The sequence below is a fragment of the Myiozetetes cayanensis genome, unplaced genomic scaffold (genome assembly GCF_022539395.1).
Source record: "Myiozetetes cayanensis isolate MyiCay16 unplaced genomic scaffold, myiCay2020 scf46, whole genome shotgun sequence".
In the NCBI taxonomy this organism is placed as follows: Eukaryota; Metazoa; Chordata; class Aves; order Passeriformes; family Tyrannidae; genus Myiozetetes; species Myiozetetes cayanensis.
The window spans coordinates 93,263-117,525 of record NW_026087698.1 but is presented as its reverse complement, the minus strand read 5'-3'; the positions used below and the strand labels follow the sequence as shown (position 1 = coordinate 117,525).

The window sequence follows — 24,263 nt, the reverse complement described above, 5'->3', positions numbered from 1 at the left end:
AATGATATTCACTTAAAAGTCAGATACTAGTGAATAGAAATAGAAAGCAGATATATGGAGAGCATTTAGAAGATATCAACCACGAAAAGCATACCTTAATTATTGAAATTGGAAAAAAAAATCTTACAAATAACAACAGATCAAAGTACACAAAAAGCAGTTAAAGATGTTGCTTAAAATAAATTCTGTTTCCATCGTGGAGAAAAGATATGGAGAATAAAAAGCAGTAAACAACTGACTAAAAGGACTTTTTAAAAAAGTCCAGGGAGGAAAAACTGTAACAGGAAGACATCAGTAAAGATTTACAGTGTCCAGCAGATCAATAAAACCATAACACTCAGGCAATTGTCTTCCAAAGGCTTATGTCAGTTATTAATGTCACAAAAATATTCTAAAAGTGCCCCTTAAATATAAAGCAACTTTGAAGTATCCTTCATTGTGTATTTGTGGGTCTGTCTAGTTGTACTCTTATTGGCTCACGAGCAAGACCACATATATTTAAAACTGTAAACATTTTCCATATTTTGTCCTTCAGATAGAAATTATGCCATCTTAACATGCTGCTTGTAAGGCTATTTAAAAAAAAAAAAAAAAAGAGAGTCTGCATTAAATCAGTGATTGGATTATGCCTACATCATTCATTAAAATACAGAGAGAACTGGAAAATAAGCATCATATATTTACAGCTAACGCAGAAATTGTAAGGTCTGCACATAAACTTATTGAATCATGAACTTATTGAATCAGTTTTTATTCCAGATTAAATTTAAGCCTAGAAATCTACTTTTGAGTGCAATTTAGGCAGCGAAATACAGTGATGAAGATTCATTTCACTCAGCTGACTCAGAAACAAACTCACTGTATGTGCATCCATACACTTCAATGCGCATTCCGATCCTGCCGTTGGGATTCCAGTCCAAAGGCACGAAACGAAGAAACCTTGCCTTAATGGAATGCTGAAGCTTATTGTATACGACACTGTCTGCGTTTGTGTTTCCAGAAAAGGCCTAGAAGAAAATGAAAAAGGGATCAGCCACATCCACAGTGAACACAGCAATACATGGCAGCATCGCTGATCTTTTCATTTTATACCCTTATCTGGCAAACAGTCGAGCACAGGAACAAAATGCAATTATCAGTGAATTCCATTGTAAAAACTGATGAATCAATCTTGACTATTCTTCTGGATGAGGTGTTAACTCATCTGTGTATTTAGCACTGACACCAGACTCAACAAAATATTACCTTTCAAAACCTAACATTCCTGTCAAAAAATGTGTAGAAAATCCTGACATTTCAGTGTATGGTTCCATCTAATGCTTTTGCATAAGAAAACAGAGTTATCTCTATGAAATCCTTTTACTGAGAGGTTAGATTAGTTTCATTCCAAGCCTGTGTTGTAGGTGCACATTGTGCTGTATTTAAAAAGGTCTTCTGGCAGACCATGGTAATGAAAGTCTCTGGTTTCCAGCTAAAGAATCCAGAGTATTATAAAAGGAATTTACTTTAGTGTCCTGTTAAAACAAGAAGATTGTGTATTTCAATTTCTTCGCAGGTGAAGGATTAAAAAGTGAACTTTTTTTTGTTGCAGTATTTAACTGATAAACTACATTCTCTTTTTCTTACATAAAGAAAACAAAAAACCAGAAAAACGTGTAAAGAAGAAGGTAAAAAATAATAAAAAAAAATCCAAAGAGTTGTAATCATGAACTTCAGCATCCTAAAGACTGTAGAATATATTCTGATTTTACTGTGTTGTGTGGTGTTAGTTGTTGTTTATAGTATGTGAAGCAGAAAGAATTTGTTCAGATATTTTGGATCTAAACATCTGAAAAATTAGAGAGAAATACCTCTGAAATATTTAGATAAATAGTATAAAAAAATTTGCACATTTCTGGATTTAAGAACAGTGCTGTTGGCATAGCTAAAAGCCACAGACATTGCAACTGTAGAAGTATATTTAGCATTTTTAGCTATGCAGTTTCTCTTTCTATAGCTTTTTGAAGCAAAGGTGAGCTTCATTGCATTCATTATTTACCTTCCTATATGAAAGTCTTTGCACTTTCCCTCCCCTGTAGCAGGGGGAGCAAAATTTCAATAAATTCTAATCTTTAAACAATCAATAGAAGAAAACCATAAATTAAAAAAAAAAAAATCCAAAATTAAGCAACACCCCCTGCAAAGAAACAGTGAATGGGCTTATTTAAGCTAACCTATTAAGTTACTATTAAGCATTAGTGAATGTCCACACTTTTAGCTTCATGCTTTGTCGTTTCACTAACACAGCAGGTGAAGGTGGAAAAGTGCTAAAACAAAAACCAGAGAAGAGCCACTATTTGGAGGGTGAGACCCTTTCAGGCCTGTTGTCCCTTCTAAATCTTACTTGCAGCCTGTAACAAACACAACTGCCAATGAAAGTGCCAATTAGTTTGCTGACTGAACCAGAACCCAGGCCCCAGAAGTTTAAGTACCGTGAGCAAATGAAGTGTTCAATTAAGATTTATATTTTTTGCCAAATCATTTTTGGAGAGCAGCCACCTCATAAAAATTAATTTAAGCTTTGAGTACAGAATGTATATTGCCTGATTTTTTCACTGTAGGGTATACTTAAATCATGTGTTTTTAATTTAAAATTAGGTTTGGGGCTTCAATAATAACCTAAAAGTACTTCAAACTACTCCTTTAACCATTCAGAATGGCCAGTTTAGAAATCAATAATTTTAGCTGTAATTTTCCAGAGCTTTTATCTGTTTAAAGCACATTTTAGAGTGTACCAATTGTGTTGAGTACTAAATGGGTCTTTGCTGCTTGATTTTAAACACTATAAAGGTTAAAATACATAGTTTGGGGCTTTTTCAGTTTTAATCCTTTTCAAAAGACAGAGGACAAAATCAGACAGCTTTTCCTCCAGACTGCAGTACTGAAGGCATACCCAAAACCTATGAAAGGAACCTGTAGGTTTTTTAGAGGAGAATTAGATTCAGTGTGACAGACAGTCCTGTCTTTGCAGCAGAATGCAATTACTGCTTCATGGTCCAGCCCAATGATCTTTTAAACACAGAATTATGACCATATAATGAGCTTCTTTCCTCCCACCCCTGCCTTCTTCAGACCATTCAGATCACTTCATTCTTGTGCCAAATCATGTAAAGGGAACACGCCATTATTTCAGACTATGCAGAGTCTTCACAACCTACCCAGGCACCTGATGGTTAAAAAGATGCAATGTTGAAATTACTGTTACACATAATAAACACTGTTTGCAAGAATAGTTATAGGGTTGTAAAGTAACTCCTCCAATATAACTGCTTGTTCAATCTTAGTTGATGCTCTTACAGGTACTATGTTATATTTTTTTCAGTAGCATGATGACATACCATCTTTCTCAAAGAGTGTAGTTTTTGAAACACATAGTGCAGTTTAAACAATAGCAGGAGACTTAGCAGCATAGATATCTAAGTAGATAACTTTCCACAGTAATAGCAGTCTGGGCTGTACTGAAGCCTGAACTGAGAGCCTACTCTCAAACTTGTTTCAACCCTCCTACTCAATTTCCAACCCAGTAATTTCTTTACCTGAAGCTACTTTAACCTTGCCTTGAATACAGAATTACTCAGTTCATTATGGCATCAGAAATCATGAATGTGATTTGGAGTGCACTGGTAAAGTTAAGCCCTGTGTGTAGAAGGGCATTAGCAAGATCAGGATGACTGTGAAGGTAAGCGTGTATCAAGATAAGGTAAAAAAACATTCTTTGTTTCCCTGTCCAAGCTCTATCTAGAAAACAAATGTGGCTTTAGATCAGGGATAATACAGGCATCTTGTCCCAAACTACCTCAGCCAGTCGAAAAGGCCCCCAAAAATGAACCTGTGTATGACCCACACTTTAGATAACCTAGAGACTGATGCTTATTTACAACTGAAACTTTTACTGTATAATATAGTATATATACATTGTAAAACATATTATAGGGCTAAATAATGTGCACAATGTTTTTACATGCGTTGTGTATCCATTGTAATAAGCATAACATTTATTACAAATATTACTTAACAATACATATATAAATAAAAATAAATAAGTACACTTATGTACAACTCCTCATTGAGTGTTTAATGACAAGAACTGGAACACAACCCAACCTGAACAATTTTGTCACAAGAGTAGTTCAGCAATGACGTATTAGTGTACTTCAAGAAGGGTCTGACTTCATAAAATGGTTTATGAATTCTAGTACCAACACCAGAAAAAACAGCTGAAAAAATCAGTGGGAACTAGGAGCTGTTTGTATAAAATTCCTGCCTCATGGTGATGGTCATGCTTTAGAAACACCTGTATGAGTCCTTCTGCTTATGACACACACCAACATTGCAATTGGCATTAGAGGAGTCAGTAAGAGGGAAATAAAACCCCAGTAGACTCCTGGTAATTTGATTACCTTAAAGCATCATTGAGAGCATCATAATAATGCTGAAGGATTAACTCATGTTGAGCTCTTCTGAGAATTAAGGGAGTTCAAAATAAATTATTTTCTCCCATTATCTCCAAGTTATATCCAAGTTCATATAGTAGTTTAATTATTTACATCTCAGTAACAATTGGAGTGCCTATTCCAGATAATTTAGTACACAGTACAATGAGCATTAATTAACATATCTTCCAAACAAGAATCCAAACATTCAGACTCTTCCTTTGTATCCTGTTACCACTGTGGTGATTTATGGTTAGTCTTTTGAAGCTGCTCCTGAAAGTCAACAGGTTTGAACCGTTTAGTTAAAGTGAAAAAATGAGTGTGAGAATCCTTCACTCTGACCAGAAAACTCTGTACCAGGCAACTGCCTTCTTTCCTAGGTGCCCAGGTTAGAATTATGGTTGGGGAAAAAAATGATCACATAGATTAAAGGAATAGATTGTTATGGTTTCATTGCCATAAACAAAAAATTGTGCAATAGCTGACAAATCTGCTTCCTGTACAATCCCAACAGTGGCATCACAGTGAGAAGCCCAGTACCATAAGTTACTCATTGTAGCTTTCCCCATATCTTGTCTCTGAATTGTTTGAAGATGCACTCGAATTATACCAGAATTGTCTCTCCAACTGATCAAAACACATAGCAGTTGCACATATTCATAAATTTCACTGATCATAACATCTTCTCTAAAAAAAACCCCTATATATTTATGGTAACATGACTGATATAGATCAGACAGATAGACAAAAAAACTTGTCGGGAAACGATCATAAATTCTTGTTGCAGTCAATGACCACCACTTGTAACATCTAAATCCCCACTACTGTACTTAAATCATTCCATCACTGTCATTCAGAAGGAGGATAGTGGGGTAAATTGTACCAATGTTCTTTCATCCTGTGTCTTTCTGGTTTTAATTCATATTTTGTGAGTGTTTTATTCACTGGAATATCACACCATGATTATTTGCCTTTCACTGGTGAATAGGAAAATAGCATAGCTTTACATAAGACAGCAGCTCCAGAATTAGGAGATGGAGAGAGGATGAGAATGCACTTACCAGTTAATTTATCAAAGGTGACAGCTGACATTTGTGAATGGACTCCAGAAATTCTTTCTGCCTTTCAGTCTTGTTTGGGGATTTTTTGTTTAATTTTGTTTTGATGGGTTTGTTGTTTTTTTTTCTTTTCGAAAAACAGAATTTGAAACCATTGACTTTCATATTATTATGGATTAAGATTTCAATATCTAAAATTAAGCTAACAGAGAAAGGTTGGGGGGTTTGTTTCTTGTTACAGGAGTTGCAGTTGGACACAGCATTGCAGGGGTGTGTAAAAGGGTATGAATAGCTATTGCTAGCCTGAAGAGGTTTGTCAACAGTTAGTCATGCTGCTTTGCAAATGTGGTTAACAAAACACGTTTTCTTTCTTTCTTTTTTTTTTTTTCTTTCACATTCAGCATGAAATTAAAAAGTCCTTAATTTTCTAGATGCCATGGTATGGGGACTAATGTATGCAATAAAAATATCTAATGTAAAACACCAGCTGTTTTGAATTCTTCCATCTACCTTATTTTCTTTCATTCATTCACAGGTAGTAAAAAATTTTATGTGGAGTGACTTGTCACCATTGGAGGGAGCCCTTGTATTGACACAACTGGGCACAACACCGAGGTGTCCTAATTCTCCCTTAAAAAATTGTCATAACAATCCTTCTTTATAAATTTCCAACATGAAATTATGAATCCAATATGTTTTATTTCTTTATTTCTACATTTATTATTTAAATTATTTATATATTTATTATTTATTTCTGTATTTGTCATTTATTTATAAACCCACACACACGTACCTCAGAGATATTCCTGAAAATTGAAAACATGAATGTATTTCATAATAGTATTTCTGGAATTCTAAATAACCTCTATCTTCAACAACTTTCAAAGATTAGCTAACTCACTATCTGAAATGGATATGTTTATACTTTTTAAAGTACGGAACTGCAGTCACTGGATTTGGATTTTGATATTCTAAAGGTAACAGTGATGATCTCTGAAGGTAAGAACCAAAATATTTTTTAAAGTGATATGACTATTTTCACTAATTTTTCTTTTTATAAATCCCTTTGAAACAATCTGTAAAATATAACTACACTGAATTTTAAATCTGTGCTACAGTGTAATGGTCCTTTCTACTTTTGAATCAATTTGAAGTTTAACAACTACTGTTCTGGGTAAAGGAATATTTTTACTAATGGTATTTATTCTTGAGAGTGAAACCAAATTTACTTAGAAATAATAGATTACATAAGGTTTATGAAGTGTTTTCAAAGAGCATTAAAATATTTAACCTGTTTATTCCACTTATTTACTTGTCAAAATGTGTAAAATCTGGGGGAGTGGTATGTTTCTCATTAAGTAAAATTTAGGTAGGAATCAGGATTTGCTGTTGTACTTCTACAACACATGACATAATCCAGAGACTACCAGAAAGATAATTTTGGTAGTTTATCACATAATACAAGAGCAGTGCATGAAATGCACTGAAATGTCAAAACACTACTTTGGAATCGTATTTGCTCTAAGCAGTATGAAAAAAGCTGTTTTGATATTACAGTTTAAATTTTCTTTTCATACAATTTCACACTTTGCTCTGAAATGAAATTAAATGACCAGAAAGAAAGGAAGGAAACCTCATTAACTATGCAACACAGAAAAGGCAGAGCAAACGCTTTGCAGCTCTTATGTCCTGAGGGTCATAAACAATACAAGAGTTCAACAAAAAGGTTTCCTACTAGATTATTTCTGTGGCTTTTCATACATGAAGTCTCATGATTTCTATCTTAAGAGAAATTTCTATATGTGAATTCTTTTGTAACTCATCACTGTCGACTTAGAGTAGCGTATGACACACCGAGTTAACATAACACGATCAGTTCCTTAGGTTGCTTCAACTACCACGTTAACCATTCACCCACCTCAGCAAAAACCTTAGTGGAAGGATTTCTCTTTTCCTTTTACATAACACTTTCCATTCTGGTTATTAGAAGACCTTTCGAAAGCAATCAGCCACCATGATTTTAGCTTTGCTCTGATGGAAGGTGCTTATTATGCAAAGAAAACCCAGAGCAACTCCCTGAAGGAACTAAACTTTCCGGATATGCTGTGAACAAGAAGGATCTAGGAACTTTCTGTATATTAACACCAATTCTGCAAAAAATCTTAGCAAAAATGTTAAGCAAAGGTATACCAAGATTGCATTCAGTGGTTGTCAGGGACCAGGAAAAATGCATCACAATAATTCCTGCTATTATTTGGAGTACAAAAGTAGATCTTCTTTTTTTTTTTTTTTTTTTTTTCCAGAAATGTCAGCATTCATAGTGGAGGTTGCTGCTCTAGCAGGCATCTGATGCCTCAGAAATGCAGAGAGCAAAGTCTGCACTGTAAAAATATTAGATCACTTAGGAATACTTGAGCTCAGGGGATGTTCCCAAAAGCCACAGTAGGCTTTTAACTAGTGAATGGGATAATACCAAGTTCCTAGGTATTTGCCACATGGAGGATTTTTTTTCTGACACAGATTCCAAAACTAGACTAACTAATGGATTTGGATAACCTAAGCAGGAAAATAATGGTGGTTTGTTCTTTCTGGTACTTCTGTACATTTAAATACAAATAAATGACTCTCAAACACAAGTGAGTAGCACATCTGGCGTGCAGTGAAAGCGACCAAGAACACAGAGTTGGCACGCCTGCAACCCTCAGCAGCTGGGTATTTTGTGGAAGGGAAAAAAGAACTGATTGATAGGTGTTGCAGGCAGAGAGCAGCTTGGGTGCTTACAAAGAAAGAGAGAGCAAAGAAGAAGGACTTTGCAGAAGCATCGCGAAATTTAATCTTCAAACAGAGATGGGGATAAGACTATTTTAGATGTGGAAGTTCCTTTGCAAGTGCAAATTTGAATAATTCCATTGCTCACAGGGAAAATATGGCAAGTGGTTTGCAGCCTGAAGGCACATCAGAGATGGACATCAGATTTCTTCACAACAGGCTTTCTGGTGGAAAGTAGAAGGAAAGTCAGCAGTAATTCTGATACATTGCTTTCTGTACAAAAGCTTAAAGAGATTACTTTTTGACCACTTATCCCATCTCCTCCACGGAACATTTTGCTTCATCTTCTCCATTTACTAAAGAAAAAAAACCACACAAACCGGAAATGTAAATTCTATCGGGGCAGATATTTTCACTTCAGTTGTTCCAACTACTGTATCCCAACTTTAAAACCTTAAGTATATTTTACACTGGCACTGATTTATCTCAAAGATAGGCATTTAAGTACTTACTTTAGGGTCCCTAGTGTTACTGCAAATATCACTCAAATCTATCTCCATGCTAATGGTCTCGTATCATGTGAGAAATGCATCACTGAGAAGTAAAAATACACAAGTATATGAGTACCTTACTGATGCAACAGGATGAACACAGCACTCCATTTGAAATGTCAAGAGTCTTCCAAGGGTTTTCACTCTAATAATCATGGATCAGACTTTAGATGGAATAAATTCCATTTAGTGAATACGGCATGAGTAACTACGACTCTGCTTCTTCAGAACAGGTGACTGAATGTGCGGGAATAATGCTGGCAGTTTGTGATGCTAGTGTCTTTGTTCCATCAAGAATTTAGTTGTTATCTCTGTGTATTTCTGTTAAGGTGGGTTAAAACTAAAATACAGGTCAGAAAGAAAATGGGTGGGGGCTTGCATAGATTGCAAAGTCCACATTGCGAGGCGTTTGTTCCTAAACAACCATCCATTTTCTTTCAGTAATTAACTGCCCACTGGATAAAGTGACATTGAACAGGCATGGTCAATATGAAAGATAATTCTTCCTATTAAAAATAATCTTTCTTAAGTGAAAGAACCAACAAATTCTGTTTTTACTTGCTCAACGTGGTGCCCCTAGAAAGGAGGCCCTTGTGCCAGCAACATGCTTGTGAGGCAAAAACAAAGCCGTACAACTCTGATGAAGTGCAAGTGTTGCCAGCTTCTATTATCATAATTTCCAGAATACTGAGTATCTTTCACATCTAACATTTGTGTATGAGAGACAGTGAAAGTAATTTGTGCATTGCAAAACTGGAAGTGGTGATCAAATGACTACAGGTACATGGGTGGTCACTTCTCTCCTACTAAATTATTCTTTATTCAAGTGAAGTCTTGAAACTGATTTTTATTTAACTTTGATATTCAAAACAGACCACGCGTGACTAGCTTTTCTAAGAGAAACAATACCATTCTACAGTGCACTGAAACTGCTCCTAAACCCATTTTTTTCAACCAAAATTGGGGATGGATAGCACCTCATGGCTTTCTGGAGGTTAGGAAATGAAAACAACTAAATAATAAGATATTTTCCTTTATTTTTTCTTATATATAGACATTCCTTGCAGAACTTAGAGCTCAGGCTTAGAGGTAAACAATTTTAGATTATTTTTGAATGTATAGAAAGTTGCAGTAGTCTGTGGGAGAGTGTGTGATGGTTTAATTTTTACTGCTTTAATGTTTTTTGTGATATTTCAACCTAAAGGATCTTTCTTCCGTTCCAATTGTTAAATTGCCTTTGGTGCACAGTGGTGCTGCAGAATGGATAATTTTAGTTTGCCAGGCATCCCTACCTATGTGGTGCACCTGGAAAAAAAAAAGTGCAAGGCAGAAGAGAATAGTGAATTAGCCTCATACACCTAGAGAAAACAATGCACCTGAACAGATAAATTGATTCTGAAATGCTTTTGAAACACATTCAAAATGAAGTCTAACTATGTGAGACCTTGAAGGAATTCAGATGGAAATCTAAATTTGAACTCCAGTAGCAGGTTCCTCTTTAATTTTTATTTTTTTTTTTTTTTTAAATTTAGTCTCCTGTAGGGGTTTTTGGAAGAAAAAAAAACAAAACCAAAAACAAACAAACAAAACCCACAAAACAAACAAAAACAAACACAAAAACCCCCAAATCCAAACCAAATCAAAAAGCAAACAAACAAAACACAAACAAACAAAAAAAATTGAATTATTGTGTGATTCATGTAACAAATACCAAAATCTGTCTCAGTTATTTGCCAGTTGAATGACAGACACATAAAGTTGCAGAGATGTATATTTGTAAAATTATTCTTAATGCACTTTATAAATACAGATGGCATTAGACAATTAATTCTACTGAGGACAGTTTTCTTCACTTGCAACTGAGACTAAGCACAATTTAATTCACAATTCACTGTTAAGGACCGCAAGGACTTAAGCTGCTACAGTATTTTATATCTAAAAAGCAAAAAGAAATAAGAACAACATTGCTGCCATAGGGGTGCTTCACTGAAGGCAATTCTGAAAAACACTTTGTCATTACACTGGAGAACAGCTTATTCCTTCCCTCTGATAAGTGCACTTCAGTATGTTTGTGCTACAGTACAAACTCCATTCTCTTTCCTAAGGAGGGTCCAAATCTGGAAACAAATAAATCAAGACAAAGATCAAGCAAGGAAGTGCCTGACCACAGTTTAACAACACAAAGAGGAGAGATTTCCTTTGAGTACCAGGAGAGCAAAGGCTAAAACCAAATTTCTAGATAGCAGTACAATATAATTGACTGAGCAATTACAGATTAATTCACCAGTGTGTTTTACAAATACTGGGGGTGAAAGAACATTTTGGGAAAGGAAGGAGGTGAAAACACTTCATCACTTTATACAGTCCCTCCATCTGATAATGAGTGGTCCATTCAAAGAAGTTGAAGTGACTACAGAAGTCAACTCAGCCTTTCTCAAGACCATTCTCAAGTTCTCAGTTCACGATACCTAATTTATTTTAAAAAGGTCCTACTCCATAACAGTTACATTAGTACTTATAATTTTTTTTAATTATTTTTTTTAACCTATGCCAGTCAATTAACCAATACTGATTTAATTCTGTAATATAGCCTGTTCCTTTATAGCAGTCACTTTCTCTTTGAAACAAGGAATTGTTTGCTCCAAAAAACCTTTGTCATCACTGAATAAATCAAGGATTAGGCTAATTATAAAAGGAGACTGCTTCTGCTTGGCAAATTAACAAATTGGCAATCAGAAGTGATGTCAAAATAAGCACAGGAAAAGAACACGACAACTTAATACAGTATCAGTTGTATATATTTTTAGATCTGTCAGAGTATGGAAATCATTCTGCAACTGTCAAACCACATTTTAAATTATCTTCATATAACAGTGACTAAAAGATTTCCAATACTTTCAAAATGAAAATGTCATTCCCATTGTATTTAAAATATTAATAAATGTCATATTTTGTTATCGTCTTTTTTTTTTCAAACCATAAAGTAAGAAGCTATATATATATTTATAAAAAGTATTACATGGCTTGGTAAATGTATTTAAAATATATTCTGAATAAACATTTTCAAAAAAATACACATTCTAAAAGAACATACAACAAGAAGCACACAATGCAATTATAGATTTATATAGTACTTAATCACAAACATTAACTCATTAGGTACTACATTATCTCTTCATGTGATTCTTAAGATAAGTAATCGTTATTTTCGTACTTTTGTAATTTACTTATGATAGCTTAATATATGGGTTTTCTTAAGAAAAACGAGTACTTCCACAATTATTATTTATTTATTCTAAAATATTATTAGCTGAAACTCAGAACTGAAAAATAAAACAGCACGTACATTCACTCAGTTTCTTATTACATCTATGTGAAGTTTTATCTGTCGTTAAGTCGGTGTGAAGTCTATCCTAAGGGCAGCCTTACCAGGACAAGAGTCACTAGGAGTGCACAGAGCTTCTTCAGGCCTCTGACACGTCTAAACAGGCAGTGTTCTGCCTGCCAGTCTACCTGGTCTTTCCTCACTAGCTGGCAGAGAAAGGGATTAAATTGCCATCTAGCATGGTAGGTGATAAATTTAGAATCACCTCTCAAGGAAGGGAACCTAGAAGTTGGTAGTCTGTGCTGATCTGTTACTAACAGGACTATAAACCAGGAGTCATGCTCTTCTTACCAAAAAGGTAGAAAACACTGAGAGGAAACTGAGGACAAAATGCAGTAGAAAAACTCTAGGACCGCAATTAGGAGTTGGGATGACTGAAGCTGATAAATGAATTTGAAGCACAAACATATAGGTGTCATTATTCTGCAGTTTTTTGCTCTCTACAGATAAAGACTAAGCAAGTTGCTTTTGGAACATGAACCACCTGTCAGTTTATGTTTATGTTGTTAGTATGACTGGAAATTTTGACAGTGAAAAATAATAAAAAAGAACACATATTTAAGACTGAATTTACAAATATGCCCATATAATAAAAGAGAAAAATCTTGTAGAAGTAATTAAACATGATTCTCACTTAGAGGCCTTGCTTTCCCTCCCTTAACCTTTTTAGACAGTGCCCCAGAATAATTACTTATCCATCATATTAGATAAATAAATCAAGTATTTCTATCTGACATTTGCTCCTAAGGTTTGAGTTGCTAAAGACTTAGACAGGAAATTCTGCATCAGCAGTGTGTCCCCACCCGCACCTGCATGTATGTGTGTGCGCCACAACAAGGACCCAAGGGAACCATTAAAAACTGTAGGAGTGTAACTTATTATAAAAACAGTTCTAAAAAAATGCAAGTATGTAGCTGCTAGTCACTGGAAATGAGATAAAATACCCATTGCCCTGTAAAGGACCTCATAACTGACTCCAACCTAGCCCCTCTTAATGACTCGGTCCAAAGTGCAGAATGGTTGGCTCTGTGTTTGGGGATGAAAAACCCAGTTAGACCTACTGTGTTGAACATTCAGAACATCTTTATGTACTAACAACAAAACAAAAACAAACAAAGAAATCCATATAACCTCACTAGATTTTGTTATAATCTTTCATTAATTTTGCAGCAAGTTTCCTTGCACAGCAGAGGTGAGCTGCTGCTGCGTTATGGCTCTGCGAGTTTCTTTAGAAACCAAAAAAATAAAGAAAGTCTGTTTTAGCAAGGCTTCATCTAGGGGCAGACCCTTATATCCACAAGCAAAGAGATGTTGCTACCAGAATTTGAAGACACAGAGGACTTCCACAACTTCCTTTTTTTCCAGTATCTTCCTTTGACCAGGACCTCACATAATGTCTTCTGGCAGCTTATATTCTAGTTGCTTTCTGGCCTTACTGGATTGAGGATCTTTTTCAGAAACTGTATGTCTCATCAAATTCTGCTCTAGGACTATTCCATGGTTTTACAGCATAATTTTTATCACACTCTCAAAGCAGTAAATTGTCTCATGCAGCTTGTTCTGAGGTCTCTGACAGAAGTCATTGACCACAATAAAAAGAGAACCATCAGTCTCTATTTTATTCCAGTCGCAACCTCTATAATCACTCAGCCAAACCTACAACCAGCATTATAAATCCAAAGATTGCCTTGAAGCTAAGAGATTTCCATAGTTTTCTCCAACTGTGGCCCAAAACACCCAGACACCCAGTCTCAGCTAGGTAAAGCTGAATTAACAGCAAGCGCATCAGAGCTTTGCCAGCAGGATGACGGCCCCCGGAGCTCTGAGCTGCTCCTGCAGAGGTGCTTGTTGGCTGCTCCGAGTTACAATAATACATCCTCAGCCTGGATGGCAGTCCCTGTCTCACAGTGGGAGAGCACTGCAGTTGGAATAAAATGCGACCCTCAAGTTTTACTGTTAAAAAATACAGGGAAGTTTGGGAAAAAAAAAATGCCGACTGGTATGAATGGAACCTCAATCCATATCACCAAAAATATCTTAAAACGGATGCATTCCTTCAGAAAGTCCTGAAATAGGAATAAATTAGAGATGCTCCTTCAGTGCTAAAATTAACCTCCCAAGGATCATCAAAATCAAGTCTGCAAATCAATGGTGGGTTCCATCATTGACAGAGAGCAGGGCAAGTGGAAGATTTCTTTGATGGTATACTTGTTCTGTAGTGTGAAAAACAGGAAAAAACACCAGTAAAAACCTACTCATTAAAATCCAAAGTATTTACTTTTCTAATACATGTCTAAGAAAACACTTGGTCAGCTATAGCACTGCTTCGTAATTCCACTTATTTCACCTAAACTGACTGTATTTTTAACAAAGCAAAGATCTGACCTCACGTGAAGAAAAGGCTATGACAATATTTTGGAATAATTCTTTTGAGGACAGAATTTTCAGTTAAAATGTCAGAGTCTAATTTTTCATTAGAGAAATTAAAAAAAAAAAAAAAAGGAAGGAAAATATGTTAGATCAAAGAACAAAACATGTGGAAAATGTGCCATAAAAAACCTGTAATGCAAGTTAGAATAATTGTAGTATGCTTTATTCAGACTGGAGAATACATGCATGATAAACCAACCATTCAAGCCATCCTTCAATAAAATCTGTTTGTCAGGAAATTAGCTATGGATACTTAATCCAGCTAAGAACCTAGCTCTTCCTCATTGTTTCACTCCAGCAAACTAGAAATTTGGCAGTCTTAATTATTTCTCATCTTCATATTTTCAGAAAGTTGGTTTGTACTTGTAGAGATTTGGGTTTTTTACCCCTTTTGTTGCTCTTGTTTCTTTTTATTTGCTCTAGTTTTTATAATTCCATTTATTTGTATTACTTATTTTAAAAGTCTGTTTCCTATCTGCATGCACTTCCATTATTATTGAAAGGGAAAAAAGTATATGCTATAAACAAACTAAAACCACTTAATTGTCAAGCAAATAATATACAAAAAGGGTATTTGTCTTCTGTATTTTTATTTATTTAAGAAATTCTTTGAAATAGGCTGTCTTAGGATGTGAAAGAATGGAAACTAAGGCAAAGTAAAACTTAAAAATATTCATGTTTCATATTGTTCCTGCAATTTTAAATATATTTAAAACTGTGAGTTAGCTTAATCTTTAGTAGAAAGGTGTACAATTTTTTTTTTATTTTTCCCTACATTAAATCTATTTTAATGAATTTAAGGTTAATGGACTTGATTGAGGCATTCTTAACAAAAAATTTAAACACTTTAATGGATTCAAGTTTTTATCATTAAGAATGTTAACAGCTAAACCAAAGTGCAGCTGTTGCTGTGAATTATTAAAGTTGTCCTACTTTCAACAAAAACAAATATTAATATCGTCTTGCAGTTTATTTATAACATGTACACTATATTTACATATAAAGTCTTTCAATTTTTTTTTTATTGTTGTTATTGCCTTGCACCCGAGACCACAGGGATTTTTTTTAGTCTTGCAGAAGCTACCAGATTTTTTCCTGCTGGCATTTATGACAGCATCTTTCAAGCTTTCAGCTTCTCCTGTCTATATCACCAGAGGCAATGTACTTCTTGTTCCTAAGGTTCACCATCACAAATAGAATTGGAGGGATCGCAGTTGTTTGAAAGATTAAAACCTGAACTAAAATAATTCTGACAGGGGGATGTTTTTTTTAAAAAAAAAAAAAAAAAAGAAAGGTTTTCATTTTTAATCTTAGCTCTTTGCTATATGGAAGACAGTGTGTTGAATACCCATCTCTAACAAAAGTACATCTTTTTTCTAAAGACTGTGATCTTCTAGCCTCACTAAACACAAGTTAGTATGGGTTATTTACTATTCCAAAATAATATGAATTCTATGTTAGATATTCTCGATGTAGGGGTTTTTTTTGTCTTGAATAATATTTGTTTTCTGAGATAACATAGTAGAATGCAAACATAATTTCAACTCTACACAACGCTAATTAACTGAACTGTAATGCAGACTTCATATGAATAGCTAAATCTGTCTTCAAACAAATTTGTGATAAATATTGTCTAAACAGATAAGAGCCACAAAAAATACTACAGTATGATTATCCATTATTCAAACACTGAAAACTTAATATCAAGGATGTGTTTGCCATATGATACAAACCCTCGGTACAATTAATTCTAAGAAAAAACAAGTGAAATTTTCTATATTTGTGAATATTATCAAACATAGAATGCTTATTTTGTCATTGAGAGCATCACTAATTATTTTAACTGTCATTTTTTTTAATGAAATACATATATTTACACACTTCTAAATAAAATATTTTTATTTTAGTGACAGTATTGATCATTACCTTTATCCCCATAGAGATACTTCTATAACAACCAGAGTTCTTTTTGAATGCACTATGTACAAGGAACAGTCAGGATACAAGGTAAGGTCTGTCCCTCCCTTAGTCTTTAAAGGACCAGTTTAAGCAGCCCACCCAGAAAAAACATCCCCAAAAGGAAGAGTTTTGTTGAGTCATGAGCAGGATACATTTTTCTGCTCTTCTGTAGTGGTGGAGGCAACAAAAAACTGACATTCTCTGTCTTCATGTCACTGTGCTTACAGATTTCTGTTGCATTCATACCCAATATTCTCTTTTTCAGGCCAAAGAGTCCCAGCCTATTCAGTCATTTCTTCCATGCCAGCTGTCTGCTTTCTAGTCTTTTAAAGCATCATTTTTTGACTCTTTTCCAGTTCTACTACATAATTTTGAAATGCACCATCAGATCTGCACTGAAGACATGAACAAAACACATACATTCACAGGGGAATAATAAGGTTTTCTGTCTCATTCCCTACAAATCTCTTAATAGGTCTAACATTCCATTTTTATCATTGTTCCAGAGGATTTGAGCTGATGTTTATAAATGTTTTATAGTTTCCATCTCTTGTTCTGTAATATTACAGAGTCAGTCATTTAACATGGAAGGAAGGAGGTTTCCTCCTGTGGGATGATTTGAGAGATTTTTTTTGCCATGAAGCCAGAATATTTGCATTCCTGTTTAATTATAATTGATTATATTTATATAATTATAATTGATATATAAGTTTAAAAAAGCTTATAAATGCTCCAGGCCAAAATCTAGGCCATAAATCAATCTGGGAACATTTTTTTTTTTAATTTTTTTTTCCTGTTTTGTGATACAAGAAAATAAATATTAAAAAAAAAAAGTGAGAATAAATGTACACATTTTTTCTGACCGTATCAGAAGAAATTTAAATGGCAAGATTATATACAAGATACCCTGAGATATCCTGAAACAGACCAATTTGTTAACTATTTCATGTGTTTTGATTTATGCATTTGTTACTGAAATGTATTTTTTTTCTGCTTGGGGTAGAGAGATGCCTTCAGTCAAGTACTAATTTGTTGTGCCTGTTTTGCACAAGGATGTGAACTTCCCCTCATGTAAAAAGTTATACTACTACTTGGTCTAAATAAGAAAAAGAAAACATGATTTTCAGGAACAGACTTTCAGAATTACACACACATTTTTAAACCATATTTTGAGCTGAGGTTTGTATGTCTCCATGTGAAAGAAACAGGAAACAGTGAAAATATAAGAATATGCCCATATTTTCATAATTTTCATTGATGGAATCATTTCAAAGATGCGTATAATCTAAGGAAAAATGCAATCTTTGTTAATTTGCATGACATTTGAAGATGTCACCTGTGACAACTCAACATTGGGAAGGTAGATGAGGACAGGACTCTTATGAGACCTCAAGTTTGTGCAGTGTTACAATCCTTCCACATAAAGCTAAATAGAACATTAAAATTTTTTCCTTTGCTTCCACTGCATGAAATAGTGATATTCAATATCTAAATAGCATGAATAGTTTTTCTTTTCCTTTTTGCAAAACAGTAGGAGTGCAGAAACATGGAAAACTAAAAGAGGAAAAGATGAATTGGTAAAATAAACTTCAAGAATCATTCAAAAGCATACCATTTCACAAAGGGTAATTTGGGTTGGAAAGGTCATTTGGTCCAAATTCTTGTTTAAAGGGAGGTCAGCTATTAGATCAGAAAGGTTACTCAAGGCTTTCTCAGTACTTTGTCTTTATATTTATTTAGAATTTTAAGTACATATTGTGGACCTTGAATGCTGTGTGAATGGGCTTTTAGATCTCAGGGGAATATGTTGGAATATGCTTATAATTTTCAACTAGGCAGCTACTGCAGAGGTTCAGAATTATTTTTCAAAGATAAATGTTTTACCGTGTATGCCGTATGAATATCTGCCATAAGAGCTGTCACAAATTTCTAGGAAAATTCTCTTTTATTCCCTTTTCTCATTTGTACAACAGGTTAAAAAAGAAATGAGACAGAGTGCATAATTAGACAGATTATTGTGCATAATTTTGTCAGTTATTAAGGGTTTGGTTCTTCCAAGAAGCAAAGCAAATCATCTCTTGATGAAGTCACTGATATGAGGCACTACCTTTGCTGATAATTCCCGAGACATCACAGGAAGTAGATCAGAGGTTAATGGAGTAATTTCAGTTCGTATTGCAGAAAATCTTCTTGAAGATAGGTAACTATAGATATCACGTCATGTAAATAATCATATTCAGGTTGATGGGTTTTTTTTTGAATTTTGGGTTTGTTTGGGGTTTTTTTGTTTGTTTTGGTTTGGTTTCTTTGTTGTTAGTTGGTTGGGGGCATTGTTGCTGTTTTTTTGGTTGTTTTTTTTAAGATGATATGGAGCTGACTGTTACAAGTTAAAAATCTTGGGCAGGACTCTGAGGATCTTTTTTTGTTTGTCAGGCTCCTGGAAATAAAATGGGTTATTAAACCAATTTTGTTTGAATTTTGTGAGCTTCAACTCCCAAAAGCCATATAGAAATAGGAAAGAAAAAACTGAGAGAACTGAATAATATTTAATTGATATGCACTTACAGATAATATATGCCATCAATAAATAGTAGTATCTTTCTAATTTTAGGATTTAAAATATATATCTATATAATGATAATCAGAAATGTATATTAACTATGTACCAATTTTTACCTGATTTTTACAAGGAAAATTATCACCATATTGAGGGAAGAAATCTTACTGAGGGCAGTGCATGCCCTTCTCATTACCATGGAGTCAAGTTTTCACACATCTATACTGAAACAAAAATCATCACCCTTCTTTTCGAAGTTTGTAGTGCCTGAGAAAAGGACACACTGCAAAAAATAAGTAACATCCAACACAATTATGCATTTTGCTTAGTTGTTTGGGTTTACCCTTCAGAACTGAGTGGTCACAAATCAGCATTAAATCATACCCACAATGTCAGGTGACATTTTTAGTAATTCAAATAATTGGGAAATTAAGTTGAAAAAATGAATGGAAGCTTTACACTGGATCAGGATCTATGAAAATGCTTTTCAAGAACTTATCTTCACCATTTTTTTTTATTTTTCCCTGAATATAAGTCTACATAAGACTCCTGTTTCCTGTTAAAGTGTCTCCACGGGAGGACCATGAAGATGATCAAAGGGGTGGAGCACCTCTCCTAGAGCATCCTTCCCGTACCTAAAGGGGACTAGAAGTGAGCTGGAGAGGGATTTTTCCAGGGGTGTGGAGGGCAAGGACAAGAGGTAATAATTTCAAAAGGAAAGAGGGGGGGGGGGGTATAGATTAAGTATTAGGTAGAAATTCTTCACTGAGGCACTGAACAGGCTGCCCAGGGGGGTTGTGGATGTCCCATCCCTCAAAGTGTCCAAGGCCAGGTTGGTGGAGCTCTGAGTAACCTGGTCTAGTGGAAAATGCCCATGCCCGTGGAAGGAGGGGTTGGAAGTGGATGTTCTTTATGATCCCTCCCAACATAAATCATTCTATGATTCTGTATTTATATGAATATTTTACAATTTAGATTTAAAATGTACATTCTATAAAATATTATACTATATGTAGAAAAATGTAATGTATAAATATCTATAATGCTATGTTACCAACACTATTTTCAATTATTGCTTCCAACAGCCTTCATGACCTCATTTGAGAGTTTTACTGTCTCATAATTTCAGGTCAGAACTTTTCAAGACCTTGTTAAAAAAACCATTGAAATCACTCAGGTTTCTCACCAATATATCCACAATGAAAAGTGCAACAAAATTACATAAAGCGCTCTTTTAAATTATTTTTTTAAAGATTATTTTCTCCAAAATAAATGTTTAAAGAATGGTATTTTTTTTCAGAATTTCTGAATATTCTTTTATAATAAATGTTCTTTGATAATAAATTAAGAAATGGTATTGATATCAGAGTTGTTTAATTACATTTATTTTCTGAAAGTCTAATATTTGAATGAGAGAAAAGATTGACTTCCATACCTTTTGTCAACCTCTAGACCTAGAAAAGGGCAGTTAAAACCATCCAGCCTTCCATTACAGAATAAGTAATAAAGCTTCACTGCCCTCATGTTATTTTTGGGGATGTGTTTTGTTGTTATTGCTGTTGTTTTTGTCAGTTGGCTTTGTTTGGTTTGGTTATTGGTTTTTGTTTGGTTTTGATGGTTTTAATGTTGTCTGGATTCATGTAAAACACAGACTCAAGCAGGCTATTAAGAAATGTCAAGCCTCATCCTGTTCAAAAATATGTTAGAGGCAAATTTCTAAAATTTTATTGCCATAAACTTGACACATGGTTAATTTACTTACTACATAACTTGGCGTTAAATTTTCATTCCTCTAGCTCAGGGAGAAATCCATCAGTGGAGAACCAGGGGAATAGATACTGGTTTGTTTTGTTGCTTTTTTGTTTTGCCTTTTTTTTTTTTTTTTCACCAGGTGCTGCTGTAAACAAGAAGAAAATCTCCAGGAGTAAATTCAATACTATCTGAGCAAAATGAAAAGATGAGCCTACAGAGTTCCTTTGGGAAATTTTTGAGGAGGCATTATGACAAAATATTTTGACATAATGAAATACAAACAGATTGCACAGGTAACTTGAAGAGTATTAATCCCTCAGTCGTATCACTGGATTTTCCAGTATTTGTGATATTTTTGGGGGAGAGATGAGAAGAAGATTGTTGTGGAGAAGAAGAAGATAAGAAGACAGAGATATCTGAATTGCAAAAATGATTATACAACATGAACGGTGGGGATACGAAACTATAAGAGGATATTTTAAATCCAAGAAGTGAAGAAAAATTAGGGTAATTTGTAATTAATATCTTCCATAATAACTTACAATATTCAAATTACTTTTGTAAAATCATGAATATATATAAATGAAAATATTTCTTTTATTGAAGACACAGCCCTGAGGTATACTTTCAGGCACAGAGACAGTGTAACAGTTCAATTTCCAACATTTATTTATTTCATTATTGATCTAGGAGTTTTTAATGACAGCTATAGTTCTACCCTATCTCTGAATTGTTCTAATGGTCAACGATTTCACCATGGAAAGATGACTGAATGAATGAAGTTAAAATAAAGTGGTCTTTTTGAAGGACTGGAATGTATGGGCAGAAGCAGCAGTGCAAGCAGTTGTAATGAATTTCAGGCAGAAAACAATGTGTTTTGTGATGAAATTCAGACAGGAGCAGTAGATATACAGAAAAAATATCAAGGGATGCAGCTCTAATGAAAAATATATATAATTTAAAAATAAATCATCCAATGTTGACTGTACGAAATATGCTGCAGGATATGGACACATCCCACCACTGTTTCAAAATGTTGCAGAGTATTTTTGGGGTCTGGGTAGATAAGAAGATTCTCAGCATTCCTACCAAAAATGACCAGATTCTGATTTATTTTTTTTCTCATGAAGTAAAACTTGCTGTTGTCAAGATCAGAGAAATGAATCATCTCTCTCAAGAGCAGTGAGTTGAGTTTGGATAACACAAATTAAGTGAAGAATGAGGAAAACTGTCAATAATGAATAATGAACATTAAATGTAAGATGTGCTCTTAACAGGCAGGAAATACTCTTGAAATGTTAGAATCTCTTAAAAAGTGAACTTAATCTGCAAAAATAAAAAATACTAAAAAAAATCTTAAATAAAACATTGCTATTATTCTACTTCTATTCAAATAAAGAAATAATTTTTAAACTAAGGAAACCCTTCCTAATAATTATTTATTAAATAATTCTCTGTACTTCATCGAAGATATATTCACAATATTCTACAATAATTTTTTTGCTATTCACAAGAAACACTGTTCCACAGAACTATAGTGCTAACTCCTCTCAAAATCTTGAAGGTAGAACATTAAGAAAATCCAAGCACATGGAGAGTAACTGCATCTTACTAATTAGAATTCTGTATTTTCAACTCCACTTATTTCATAGGTATTTCTATTAGAAAGCAAAAATTAGACTTAAGAGAAAATAGTAGGTGATATCCAGCATTAAAGACATATCTTATATATAGATTAGAAACTTGATTTCAGTGCTGTTGAATCAGGGACAAACAACCCTTTTCTACTGGATGTAAACTGCCCCTGATGAATCAGTTATCTCAGAATTGTTGTGTTATTGGAAAAGGAACTGAACTGAAGTACTTTCAAATGCTTTAACTCTTCACATATATGGCAAAGATACAAAAGTATTGATTTTCTTCAGTGCAAGAGGAAATTTCTATTCATGGTTATGACATAAGAGTTTATAATGTTGTGACACCTGTTGTGATGCTGAACCCCAAAAATCCTGGAACAGCAGCCACGAAAAGAAAGCTTGTAGGTATCAAAGTTACATATTTTACCTTTCCCCCCCCCCCCATCAGAAATTAGCAGATTTATTTGAAAATCCTTCTCCAATCCCAACCTCAGAGTGAGAGAGTTGTCTGGCACAGAAGATTTTCAATGAAACACATAAGATTTGGCAGATATAGCCTTAACATAGACATGGGTTTACTAATGGAACCTTCTTTAAGGCTTGCACTGCAAACATCATCTGTTTTTAACAGAAATAACCTTAAGGTATTACTACTGTTCCCTAAGATTTACAGGGAACATAGCATACAATCTGAGAAAATAAACAAGGTTTCCCCACAGAATTCTAGGGACGAACCAGTCCTATGATATAAGGTACAAACAAAATCAAAGGCAGGCTATGGAGAAGAAACAAAATATAAAATACAGCACAGAACAGTTTCCATCTTGACTGCAGCTGAAGAATGGCTGTTGTTACACAGTCTATCATTTTTATTGTAGAACTTACTCAGTTTCCAGCACATCTCTGAGGAATATCTTGAACCATTACTCAAGTAAATCAACAAAAAATGAACTGCAACTCAATAAAAATACCTTTTAGTGATTTAAAATTATTTCCATACCATTTAAGTCATTGTCCTCACTGTAACTGTAAATGTCAGAAGCCCAATTAATTCACATGTTGAAATCATCAGTCCTTGGTACACCTGACTGGGACAGAGGTGTGAAACCTGTGTGTGAACTGAGATACTGAAGAAAGCAAAAAAATGGGAAAAGCAAGTTTTCATTTGTAGGTGACCAGTTTTAAATTCATTCCAGCTGGTCAGTGACTGAATATCACAGTCAGAAGGCTGCAGGATGACCTGTGTGAAAGAAAGATTTTGTTGACCTTATTCCAGTCAGCAGTGGAAAGGTTCAGCCTTCTGTGCACCAGCAGTCTGGCAACGCTTCTTGTGCCCTGAGTCTCGGGAGCTCCACCAGAGTAAACACAGATTCTTTACTTAGTTTGTGCTCTGCGGTAGCAAAGTTAGAGAAATTTATTTGTTTGAATTGTTCCTTTTCCTGGGTACACAGTGTGTTACAGACACATCCCTTATACTGCTGACAGGATCACAGTAATAACACTGAGATAGCGTTAAAGTAGTCGATCTTCAAAGAAAATGGTGAACTTAAAAGTTCTGTAGATTCCTACTTCTGTTGTTGTCCAAGATTTGTACCTTGGGAACGATGTAATATTTTTTTTTTCAGATTGGTTTTCTTTTCTTTATGTAAATATGAAACGTATAGGTAAGAAAAGCTTTCTTAAGTATACACTG

General features: G+C 34.4%; 1 protein-coding gene across 1 annotated transcript in view; it reads right to left on the bottom strand.

The window, feature by feature from the left end:
- Window positions 1-24,263, bottom strand: part of CNTNAP4 (contactin associated protein family member 4) — a 146,992-nt gene that overhangs the window by 70,433 nt on the left and 52,296 nt on the right. The window contains exon 4 of the mRNA XM_050330957.1: window positions 860-1,007. Coding sequence (XP_050186914.1) covers window positions 860-1,007 — 148 coding nt within the window. The remainder of the gene's footprint in view (window positions 1-859; window positions 1,008-24,263) is intronic.